This window comes from Drosophila gunungcola, assembly GCF_025200985.1.
Source record: "Drosophila gunungcola strain Sukarami chromosome 2R unlocalized genomic scaffold, Dgunungcola_SK_2 000013F, whole genome shotgun sequence".
Lineage (NCBI taxonomy): Eukaryota > Metazoa > Arthropoda > Insecta > Diptera > Drosophilidae > Drosophila > Drosophila gunungcola.
The window spans coordinates 585652-598177 of NW_026453171.1; the positions used below are offsets into that span (position 1 = coordinate 585652).

At 43.3% G+C, this 12526-nt stretch overlaps 2 protein-coding genes across 3 annotated transcripts; one reads left to right on the forward strand and one right to left on the reverse strand.

Annotated features, from left to right (window-relative positions):
* Nucleotides 1-911: 911 nt before the first annotated feature.
* LOC128256069 (trichohyalin) lies at nt 912-11625 on the forward strand. Of its 2 annotated transcripts, XM_052986123.1 has the most exons (4): nt 912-1644; nt 2266-2363; nt 2425-2581; nt 10369-11625. In XM_052986123.1, exons 1-4 carry the CDS (start codon nt 1224-1226, stop codon nt 11406-11408), a joined length of 1716 nt encoding a protein of 571 aa, XP_052842083.1. In that variant the 5' UTR covers nt 912-1223; the 3' UTR covers nt 11409-11625. The 2 variants fall into 2 exon arrangements, with proteins under 2 accessions (XP_052842083.1, XP_052842082.1); XM_052986122.1 differs by lacking the exons at nt 912-1644; nt 2266-2363; nt 2425-2581 and adding exons at nt 7434-9627; nt 9692-9849.
* On the reverse strand, nt 5312-6608 carry LOC128256082 (probable H/ACA ribonucleoprotein complex subunit 1). The gene is made up of 3 exons (XM_052986146.1): nt 6425-6608; nt 5676-6050; nt 5312-5622 (listed from the first exon to the last, which is right to left on the reverse strand). The coding sequence occupies exons 1-3, from the start codon at nt 6591-6593 to the stop codon at nt 5474-5476; spliced, it is 693 nt and encodes a 230-aa protein (XP_052842106.1). The 5' UTR covers nt 6594-6608; the 3' UTR covers nt 5312-5473.
* Nucleotides 11626-12526: the final 901 nt, after the last annotated feature.

The following is a 12526-nucleotide window of genomic DNA, read 5'->3' on the forward strand; positions in this document are numbered from 1 at the left end:
CAAGCAACCGTTTATCAACAGGTGTCATTTATTCAAAATATTTATATTTAAAAAGAACAACAGATGAAGAATTAAAGAAAACAAATTGCTAAAGAATAGAAATATAAAAATGTATTTCTTTCTTGGCATATATATAAACTGTATCGAAATATATGAACAGCGGGAAACAATTTAAATATTTGTCTGAAAAATCCATCCAAGTGGCTGCACTTCAGTAAATAATAGAAAAACAAAGGCAACAATTTTTTTGTATTTAAGTAATTTTTAAAATAAATTCTAGATATGTGTATTTATATTCTTTTAATTGGTCAGATAATTTTGTCATTAATTTAAAAATTTCTTAAGCGTTTCCTAGAAAGTTGTTCACCACTTGTGTGTAAGCCAAATAAAAAAATGGTCAAGTCTATTAGACACAGTTCTATGAAAACCCAAATGACTGCCGGGCACGAATGACTAATATCTTCCGTTGTCTTAATTTTATGCAAATTATTAAGCGGCAGAAGCGAGAAAAATGCTCAATACTGATAAATTATGCGAGGGAAAATGCCTAATTCATTTGTGGCAGACCAAGCTAACGCGAGAACAAATTTATAATCAACAAAACGAAAATATTTGCGATAAGAGAACTACGCTTTAAACGAAAAACAAAACTCGATTTAGGAAGTACAACAGCAGCGACTGCGCGACCCTATCACATAATTATGAAATAATCAGCTTGTACGCTGAGATCAGTTGGTGGTTCCTTAATGGAGGCGAAGACGAAGGCGAAGACCCAGACCCGTGAGCTCATGACTGTCGATGTCGTCATAGTCGGCGGCAGCCGGAGATTCGTGACTGATACAAACACTATAGCCGCTAGAACGCTCCCAGCGAAAGCGACAACAGCACTGATGTTGGCCAAAATATTTTGCTTCATTTCAGTTCGCATTGGATTCAAGAACGAGGCGGTCGGAAGTGGGAAGAGCTATACAGCATCGGGAAAATACAAATACGCGGAGAAGCAAATACGCGCGGCGCCTTGGAAACGCGACGGCAATTCTACTTATAAACTTAAAAATAATACAAATATATAAGTACATACATATAATATATGTGAATGGAACTTAAATAATGGCGAGAAAGTGTCCAATGATTTGAGTTCTTATAAGTCAGCAAGTGTTAAAAAAGCTTAAAAAGAGTCCTATTCAGCGTAATCCCAAGACAAGATAAACAGATCCTCGACCATGTCGCAGGCGAACAGCATAACACCAATCCCTAGTACTCCACCGCCCTCTCGAAGGGCGAATAGACCACCCAGGATCAATATCCACAACCTGACCAGCGGATCGGCGATGAGTCAAGCCTCGATGCCCGCCAGTGCCCAGCCCCCCCATACGGCTCAGACGAACTACACCGGAAATGGGACTCAGGGTCCCTACTGGCCACCTGTGGCCAATCCCTTCGGCTACGGCAACTTTATGACCAAGGGCTACGAGGGCTTCCTCGACCTCACCAAGTCGGGCATGAGCTTCGGGGAGAAGTTCACCTTCGGCATGTACAACAGGTTTAGCAAGTGGTCACGTCGGTGGTTCACCCACATGTTCCTGCTCTTCATCCTGGGACTCTACAGCGTGGGCGGAGCGCTCCTCTTCCAGGCCATCGAAGGTGAGCTAACCTCCTTATCAATTTCAGTTCGACTACGGATAAAGAGTTGTCCGTAAGTCAGTGACGATATCCTCTAGACAATATTCATCAGGTTTCCCCCCAAACAACCGGACGCAGAAGTGCACTAAACTGATTTGTTTGCTTATCAAGCTCTTCGGAAATTGTTTGGAAAATAGTAAACAGTTCGCTGCCATTCAAATAAATACACCTGCCGACTGTGTGCGCGCTGTATTGTAATCGTAAAAACATGCCCCATCAATTTGGCAGACGACTGATTCAGTCTCCGAGTCCAAGTATCCAGGTGAAGGAACGTTCGCATCTCATAGGTACACATGGGTGAATCACAGCTGCGAGGGGAACACTGTGTCGTATAAACAAGCAAGGCGTCCAGTTGTAGATGATTAACGAGCGGATGGAGGATTCCTAAAATCATTGTAATATTGAAGAAAGCTTTAAATTAACCGAATGCATTTGTCGATTTCACTAATTTGGAAAGCCAAATCCCTTTGATTTATTGCCTTGAGCGCGAAGTCTAAATTGCAAATCCATTGGCAATATTCCTACTTTTTAATCCCATCCAACATAGGTCAAGGTTTCACGAAACGTGTTCTTCTATTTTAGTTCGTCAGGGAAAGCTGGAAAAATTGGAGCTCCAGGGGATGCAGAGGCAATTCTTCGACGAAATGCGTCAGATGACCAAGGATCCACAGTTGAGCGGGGTAAGATCATTGGTGAAATATTTTCAACCCAAAACAGTCTATCATTTTGTGCATATTTCAGTTGTCGAAAACAGATTTCGACAGTCAAGTGCTGCGAATAATGAACAATCATCCGTCGGTGGTGGAATCGCTACTCAGGAATGGACTGGCGGAGAAAGCGGAACCGTGGTCCTTTTGGAACGCCATGGTATACAGCTGCACCATATACACTACCATAGGTAAGTGATATATTTAAATCTTCGAAAGCGAACTTTCGTAATTCCCAAGTGTATTGTGAGTGCAAAGACTCCCACGCCGATAAAAGATGTTTTCTTAGGACGCAAGACGGTCTATTTATGTTTAGTCTTCTTCATTATTAAGCCAACAAAATACGTGACACAAAAGATGGAAATAGTTTTGAATATTTTTGCGATTGTTGACGGCATTTGCGAGATAAAAAAATTGTGTCTCTTCTAGCGCAGACAGTTATGAGGTCTCTCGAGAGGCTACGAAATTCTTTGGAATACTGTCACAATTCTTAATTAGGACTTATAAATAACTCACCGACCGTTCTTTCACCTCAAGAACGAAATTCCACGAATTTTCACTTCACACATTCTTAATTAAATTTTCATTTAATTTCACTTTTAATTTGCAAAAGACTTAGCTCCGTCATAAACAAGCCATGAAAATGGAAATTCTTTTGACCGAACAAATCTGCGCGGTAGTCTCATATTTTGAATGATTGCTCTACATCGGGAAATTATGTTTCATGTTAATTGTTGTGGTTAGTTAATGATTTGATAGCCAATTATATTCGATTCACTTGCTTTTGGGATTTGTTCTGAATTTTATACTCTGCCTGCCGACTCGTTTTATCGCCAGCAAGACAAATAGGGAAAATGGAAATAAATTATACCCATGCGTCGCCACTTTTGACAAGTTTCCAAAAACCGAAAAGTAAGAAATAAACTCAAGTAAATCCGCAAGTGTGGAAAACTTTGCACCCACATTAACGCAAAAGCAATTAACACCAATTGCCAAATAATTGCCACAACACGACGACAGAATTTTCTTGTTTAAACGGGTGCCTTGTAAACAGATTTGCATTTATGATCTAGTGCATGGATGGGTTAATTTGAAATCGAGAGTCTTCAAAGATGGCTGTGGTTGCTCACGAGTATGACTCACTTGAGAATCAATGCCCGCTATATTTAGTATTTACTTATTTTTAGGCCCAAGATGTCACAAAAATATTACCCAATTCACCCATGACACAATGAAATATTCGAATAAGTTCTCTTTTGAATGACAGGTAATATTTCAGGATTTTGCATATTAGTTTTTATTGATTTATGCGCAAAGTAAACACAAAATCGAACAGACCAATAAACCGGAAAACACTTCATAGTTCCCAAGCAAAATCCATATTCGCTAGCTGCCATAAAACTGTTGGTGCTGCGATTAACATAACGCTTAGTGAAAACGATTTTATGGATTCAATACAATGTTTTAAAATGGTGCATGCCCAAATGGCAATCGAATCTCGAGTTCGGAAATGTTGAATGAAATTGCGAGGAATAAATAAACAAAAAAATCGCGAAGAAATTCCATAAAAGCGAATCCGATCCGTCATCAACGTTTTCCGAGGAGAAAGGGGCGGGAGCTGAGCCATCCGACAGTTCGAGGGGCGAGAAGAATCAAAGGGGTTCCGGAAAGTATCTGATGAAAATTTAACAAAACATTTAAATTATTTGAAATTTGGAAGTGGAGAATTGCTCTATGGCAACAATGACGTCAGTGGATACAAAGATAAAATACTAGACGTCAAAAACAAATTATTTAAAATGTTTGCCAAATCTATTGCCATAAATATATATTTTTTCGATTTGAGAACAGCTGCAAATTTAACAAATTACATGCACGAATCGAACTGCTAGTGGAAAGCGGAAGGAAACCCCCATACCAAACAATCTTGGGTATTTTAAACAAACCTCGAAGAATTAATAAAATTTCAAGGGAATTCGGATGAGTGTAATTCTAGCATAAAATTGATACATTATAATTGCAGCTCGCTTCGTACTAATGGAGTCATCCGTTTATTTTACCACAAATCATTCGATAAAGTTCCCCTGATGAGTATGTTGTTATTTTGGCTACGTGTTTGCAATGCAGAGAAAGAAAGCAATGACAATTGCTTAAATTCGTCGTTTTTGTAGATATTTGCGTTTAGAAATAGGGTTTTTCGAGAACATTTCCAATCATTATTTTGTTCTATAACTACAAGATAATATCAACTTCGCTTAGCCGAAGTTATTTTCCCTCCCGTTCCAAGCTTACCTTTTTCTTTGCAATGAAATTCTGTAAATAGAAAACTTAAGAGATAAACTCGAGTTCCAACATTTTTAGTTCCCTCCAGCCATTCTCAAGTAGTTTACTAACGATCTCAAGGCACATCAGACGAAACTTTTCAGAAAAAATGAGTTTAAAAGTCTGCTTATTGGATTGAAAGTATATCACCCATACGTACTGTAGCCTTTGATCAAAAATTATATTCTATCATGACATTTTTACGAAAACTTTGCTCCCATTGCGCAACGCCTAAGACTTAAAGTAAAATGTTTTTCGAGTAAATTTATTGTGCACACAAATCTTCTACCTCGAAAGGTAAATAGTAAAGTTTGCTTTTGGACCACCCTATTGTACATATGTTCTTGACGAGGCAGGGATAAAAAGATACATTTCTTTGACATTAAGTGTATCCAAAATGCACATAAAACAACGGAAAACCCAATGCCAATTGTTAAGTTCCTTCAAGTTTTAATTGTTTTTTACCAAAAGATTTGCTACCAAATACAAATACCGAGTGTTCTCTTGTCATCATCTTGTTAATTAATCCTTGTTATTTTTGAACTGCATGGTATCTCTAAAGTTTATAATTCCCTTTTTTCAGTTAAATATGATCATATAATTTTAAGTTTTTTATTTTAGAAGCATTTGAGGTACAATTTTCGATTGATTGGTCAGTGAATAATACCCAAACGAGTCTTTCCTTATAAACTATTTGGACATGTACAAAAAGTGTATTGTACAGTTCCTTAAATGTTTGAATGTGGGTCCAATATTGAAAACTACCATCGACCACGACCACCACCGCCACCACCACCTCCTCTTCCTCGGCCGAATCCTCCGCCTCCGCCGCCGCCACCTCCACGAGATCCTCCTCTGAATCCGCCACCACCTCGTCCACCGCCGCCGAATCCGCCTCCACCTCGACCACCTGTTGAGTACAAGAGTTAGGCTCCAGTTTGCAAACATAACTTGTTAAATTACCTCCTCCGCGGGAACCTCCTCTGTTTCCAAATCCACCGCCGCCTCCACCGCGGTTATTTGTGAATGCTTTCTTTGCTCCTTTCGGCTGTGGAGGTTTGGGTAGAAATCTTGCGATTGGTAATAGCTTTCCAGGGTCGATATACAATGTCTGATTCGGTTTAAAGCTGTTCGCATAGACATTATCCGACAGTTTGATGGACACGCTGTAGTCACGAACTGTTCCAAAGATCTCGTCGATTTTGCCTACTTGTTCCTTGTTTTCGAGAAAGATTGGAGCATTGAAATATGGGACATCCTGGATTCCAACTTTGCACACAAGGTCGTTTTGGCACGAATAAACGTAGCTTCCTAGGGGAATAACTCTCTCCGGAGGTCCTATAATTTAAAATATAAATAACAATTAGTGTAAAAGCGAAATAATGTGGTCTATGGAAACTTGGCAAATTGCCTGAAAGAAGACGACACTTCCAAAGGGTTTTCAAAATTTTTTCGAGACATTTTTTCACTCGCCAATACAATATATATTTTCCAATCTTCTTTTATATGTATGTATTAATCTTTATGCATACATATGTATATCAAATCATGGGGATAAGTTGGAATATATGTATGTACATATGTAAACAACGTGGTTTTTGTAGTTTTGTTAATACTTGTATTAACTGAATGTTATATTTAGGGCAAAGTTAGTTTCTTTATCGCATTAGCTGAGGTTTTGTAGTGACACTTAAGAAGTTCCATTCACATACCATTATCGAAGGCTCCTCGGCCGCCACCACGTCCACCTCCTCCTCTGCTGAATCCTCCGCCGCCGCCGCCGTTGGATCTGAAGCCACCACCTCCTCCTCCGCCGCCGCCGCCGCCACGAAATCCTCTTCCGCCGCCACCACCGCCGCCACGAGGTCTACCAAATCCCATATTTAATTATTATAAATATTGAGCACAATAACCAAAAACACGTGCGCGTATCTTTGAGCCACAATATTTAGAGAAGGAAGAAGTTTGAATTTCTTAATCGATACATCGATAACTGTAAGCATGTGTTTCAGTATTTACAACACTAACCGTGTTTCGATTTTTTAGTATATTTGTGGACTCATGGTCACACTGAACTAATGTAGCGGACTTTTTTAAAATGTAAAATATTTTCTTGATTCTTAAACGGGTAAAATACTCCAGCCCTTGTGTGCAACAAGTGTTATGGGTGGTTGCAACAAATATGCCTAAATATCTTGATGTTGGTTTTGCTAAGTTAAGCTTCCTATCTCGTTTAATGGTTTAATTGATTTTGGCTAATTTGTATGTGTACCAATGACAGTTTATGCGTAGAGAACATGTCAAAGCTGGTGTAAAACACATGGGTATGTACAATAATTTGGAAACTTTTAAAAAGCATACATTTGTGAGTTTGGTCCAAAAAATACATACATTATGGTTGAAAATATTTAATAATTTTGTACGTACTAAATATGGTTTAATGTATTAAAGTTGTTTACAGCTTCTTACATTGGGGTTTGTTTAATCGAATCATAAATAAATTTTCTTACACATTTTTTTTTTAACAAGAACATATTTTTGTTCATATAAAATTAAAAAAACGAATTGTTGATTGAGACATCGAAATACAACTGGTGCAACTACACATTTTAAAAATTTCTTCCTACTCATTCAATGAGCAATCCGACAAGAGAAAATTGGACAAACACAATAAGAGAGAAAGTATCTCACATCATCGGATGCAGCAGATATAGCAGATACATGCTACTATATAGCAGAACAGCTGTTGAGACGTCTACCAAAAATATAGACAACAAAATTGAAATTGAAATTTTGAATTAGAATATTCTCCACACTCTCAGCAGTTGAATGCCAGCCGTGGTCGAGTCAGTCAGATATATCCAATCTGTTGGATCGCGTCGCGCTCTGCACCATCTATATGAACAGATACAGACATTCTTATATGTAATAGCACTTCTGAAATACATAAAAATATCAAAAAATAAAGAATAAATCGGTGAAAAGTGTATTGTCTAACAATTTGAGCAACTGCATAAAGATAAGCAAATAGAAAATTGCAAGCGAAAGTGATATAATTACCCAGAGGCATATTTTCATAAGCGGAATATGAACGCCTCGTTGGCCAGTTAAAAATAGATGGCCAGAGCATGAGCACGAGCACGAGCACGAGCACAAAGATAGATCGCGAAAGTAGCGCACGGTTGCGGCTGGACATGATGGAGCAGCCAGTGGACGCCAGGCAGCAGCAGCGCCATCGACGCCGCCTGGGTCGCAGCCACCGGGAGCCGACGCCCGTCACCGATGTCCTGCCGCAGGACGATGCCAGTCCCGAGCACTTCCCGGATCCCTCGCCCCAAATGGTGCGCATGCAAATACGACCGCCTGGCACTCTATCCGCCCACGAGAGCAAGATCCTGCGGAAGCGGGACAAGAGCTTCGCCAGCTCCACGGCACGCAGTCAGTCGCAGCCGCGGGAGGCGGAGAAACTGAGTAGTCCGGATGCCAACCATCTCATTAAGCATCGCAGTCTATCCTCGCCGCGCCACAAGGAGGAGTCCAGCGAGAGTGAGCTGACCACCGGCAGCAGCAGCCAGCAGCAGAGGGCCATGGCCATCCCGAATCTCGGTCAGACCCAGGATACCCTCACCCGATTGGAGCAGAACCTGCAGAGGTTCGAGGACGAACGCAGGCGTTTCGATGCCGAGAAACGGCTTTTTGAGCGCGAGAAGCGGGAGCACAAGATGCGCCACCGCCAGCAGCTGGACAATGAGGAGAAGAAGCGACTCCTGCAGAGCTACCGCAAGCTCAGCGATCGCATCCAGCTGCCGCAGGACGAGGAGGAGCGCCGCCGCCTCATCCACAGCCTGCGGCTTCAGAGGCAGGAGGCACCCAAGGCTCGGGCTCGGAATCGCAGCAGCGGATACGAGGAGTCCTCCACCCAATTCAGTTCCTCCGAAGCTGAGGCGGTGGAGGAGATTCATGCCAGGCCACGACCCCCCAAGATTCCCCAGGGCTATGTGGCAGCTCCGATTCGAGGGGCCCCACCGCCACCACCAGCCACTGCCCCACCCAAACCACCGGAAAGACAGTCCGTGAGTCGCAACAACTCCCTGTCGCCCGTGAGACCCCAACGAAGGTCCAAGACTCCGGAGCAACGGCAGGAGATCAGCCGGAAGCACGAGTACGTGGAGGTGGGCGAGTCTAGAGCAGAGGTGCCAAAGCCCAGGATGACGGAGGCGGATCAGCAGGCGGAGCTGATGCAGAAGTACATGGAGGCAGCCGAACGGGCGGAAAAAGCAGAGGCTGCACTGGCGGCCCAAAATCTAGCGGCGGAGGGAGTGCGTCGCAGCCACAGCTTGAGATTGGCCGATAAGGAAGAGAAGCCGCCGAAGCGCAGTTCCAGCTTAGAGCGTCCGCTGAGAGCCAGCCTGAGATCGGGCGGCAGTCTGGAAAGTGAGGAACCTCAAGGCGCCGATGTAACTATTCCTGAGCCAGAAGCTGAGTCAGAAGCTGACCAGATGCCATACAGATGCCCATCACCCATCCCAATGGCCGAACCCAAGTCATCCTTCTGGCAGCGAATAAAAAATATATTCCGACGAAAGAAAGAGGTTAAAAGTAAAGATGTCACAGATTTACCCACAGTAAGCCAGCCGGAGAAGTTGGCCTCCAGGGTCTTTCTCTACCACCTACGCCTGGAAGCTGCTCACGAATGGCGGCGCCTGAAGTTGGACTACCCCCAGCGGGTGGATGAGCTGCGTCAGCTGCGCAACAAGTGCATTGCCTACCTCATCTGCCTGACCATGCTGCTGGGATTCGGAGGACTCATGTTCCGCTACACGGAGGGCGCCTCGGAGGACATCTACAAGTGCGAGGTGCGCAAGGTCAAGCGGGATTTCGTCGACAAACTCTGGGACGTCAGTCACAACATGAGGTAGGGCCAATGGAGCGGGCTTGCTAGCCCAGTTCAGCGAGTGATCCGTTTGTATCTTTGCCAGAGAGGAGGACTGGAAATCTCTGGCGCGTCAGAAGCTGCGCAAATTCGAGGACGAACTGAATACCCTGGCCGAGCTGGGACTGCGCCGCTTTCCGGGACAAAAGTCGTGGAACTTTGTCAACTGCTTTATCTTCTGCTGGACCGTAATCACAACCATAGGTAACCGATCAATTGGATTCCTCTTTGAGCGGAAGAAATTGGTTCGAAATTGGTTTGAGTTAGGACCAGCTTTTATTAGAAAAACCTTTAAAAAATATATAAATTTCTGAAATTATCAAAGTTAACGCAACCCGGACTTCTGACTCACAAAACATAACAATTACGTTTAAGTTTTGGCTAAGTCAACAGCGAAATATGAACAGATACATAAGTGATGTAATATATTTCATAGCAGGACAATAAGAATGGATTTTTCTGTTCATTCCGCCTTGTCTTAATATAGTTTTCCTTTTTTGGTTAGGATAATCTTATTTCCTAAATGACGCCGGAGCTCTTCTGAGATCTCGTCGACTTATAACTTGAGCACTCTACAATCCACTTTTAAATCACTAATACTTTTTCTAAATAAATAGCACAAACTCCTTGAAGTTGAATAAATAGTTTTTGAATGCTATTTTAAATTTTATTTTGTACCCCCCTACTGCTTGTAAAACTGAGTTTCCCTCTTGTTCTCCTCAGGATACGGCCACATCACTCCAAAGACGAACCTGGGCCGGTCGCTGACCATCGTCTACGCCATCATCGGCATCCCCATGTTCCTGATCGTGCTGGCCGATCTGGGAAAGCTCTTCACGCGCTGCGTCAAGTTCTTGTGGGCGTATGTGCGGCGCGTGTACTACACCCGATCCTGCCGGAGGATCCGGAAGCAGCAGCAGATCCGCGACGCGATGACAGGGTTCAATACGGTCTACGACATGGCCATTCGGCGGCCCAGCATGTTCTTTGGGAAGTCGGGCGAGGAGAACGACGAGGAGTCGCAGGCGGATGCGGAGGCGGGCCGATCGCTGGGTACCTCGCACCCGGAGACGCCCACGTCGCCGTATCCGGAGACCTTCGAGGTGGACGATGAGTTCAACCTGCCGGTGTCGGTGGCCTCTCTCCTGCTCATCTCGTACATCCTGCTGGGAACCTTCGGCTACACGCTGGTGGAGTCGGACTGGTCGCCCCTGGACGCCTTCTACTACGTCTTCATCTCGATGTCCACCATCGGCTTTGGCGATTTAGTGCCCGGCAATCCCTTCTACGTGATGGTCAGCATGATCTACTTGATCTTCGGTCTGGCCCTCACCTCCATGTTCATCAACGTGGTGCAGATCAAGCTGAGCGACCACTTCAAGCGGGCCAGTGCCAAGGTGGGCGCCACCATCGGCATGAACATGGCCAGCGAGTTCGGGGATGAGGGCGGCTCGCAGGTGAAGACGCCCTCGGAGCTGGCCTCGGTGCACGGCTCGCGGCTGGACAGGATCGAGGAGGATGGCCAGGAGGCGAACGGCCACAGTAGCTCCCCCCTGCCGCCGCTGACCTCCATCCTGCGTGCCCCACGTCCTCTCTCGCCAGCGTTTAGCACGGTGGATGCCAACGGCGCTGAAGCTGGCGCTGGGGATGCTGATGGCAATGTCAGTCCGCCGCCTCTTCTGCCCAGGCGACAGGTATCCGTGGAGCCACAGCCGCCGGCGGAGGGGGAAAACAAGAAGAAGAAAAAGCATAGATTCTTCTAGGAGCCCTCAAAAAAAAAAAAAAAAAAAAAAAAAACACCTGACAACCTTTACTGCTAAGGAACCTCATAAATGACAAGGCAATTTCAATCGAATTTACCAGAACGCTGTTCTGAGCGAAGATATATTTTCATTTAATTTGTTATTTAATTTTACTTATCACAATCGTAGGCTAAGACTAATGTTAATGAAATAAAACGGGCGAGCTGACAACGCATAAGATGTCTATCTGTATACTATCGGTATGGAAAAGGGGGGCTTTAATTAGTCTTCATCAATAAAGCTAACAGCGTTGTTGGTTTAATATTTAATCAATCATTTTTTAAACATTTGTTGCATACGTAAAATGCTTCGTGGTGGGTCTTTTAACATAAATACCTTGTATTTATGCATACAAACAAATATGAACATTGGACATTTGTTGTTAAATAAGCAGATAGATTATTTTGATATTATTCCGCCCACTTGTTTTCTACCACACAAGTGCGGCTTGTGGAGGTATTATTACCAACAGCTCTGAATTATAAATTGAAATCGATTGAAATAATAAGGCAAATTTTACACTGTGCTTATTTTTTCAAAATATGTGTAGTTGGTATAAACACATTTGTTTATTTATTAAAAATAAATTGAGTTTTAGAATGCGACTCTAATTGTTGAATGCTTGAGTCGGGGGATTTTAACTATCTTCTCATTTCATTACCGAATGTGTTCAATAAATAACAGATTACTATTTGTAATTAAGAAGCAGCTCTTGTTATCTAGTGAAATTAATAAGATACGTTTATGTTAGCCATTGGAGTGTGCCTAATCCGGAATGCAATTACCAAATGCATAAGCATATGAGAGAATTGCTCAGATTTGTATGGGAATGCGTTTCTTAATCCGAATCCTAGTGAAAAGAATGAAAGGCACTCGGCAGCTGCACATCTGTCGGTTGCAGGATATGGAAGAGGAAGCAGGCACAGGAGAGAGCGCGCCCTCTCTCTCTCGCTCTCTCGCTGACACACGACAGGACGAAGTGGTTCGTTTTGTGTTTCCTCTTCCATTCCGTTCCGCTCGAGACCTTTGCCTTTGCCTGAGTGGTGGTTGCCTGCTAGTAGTAGCCGCAGTTGTTGTTT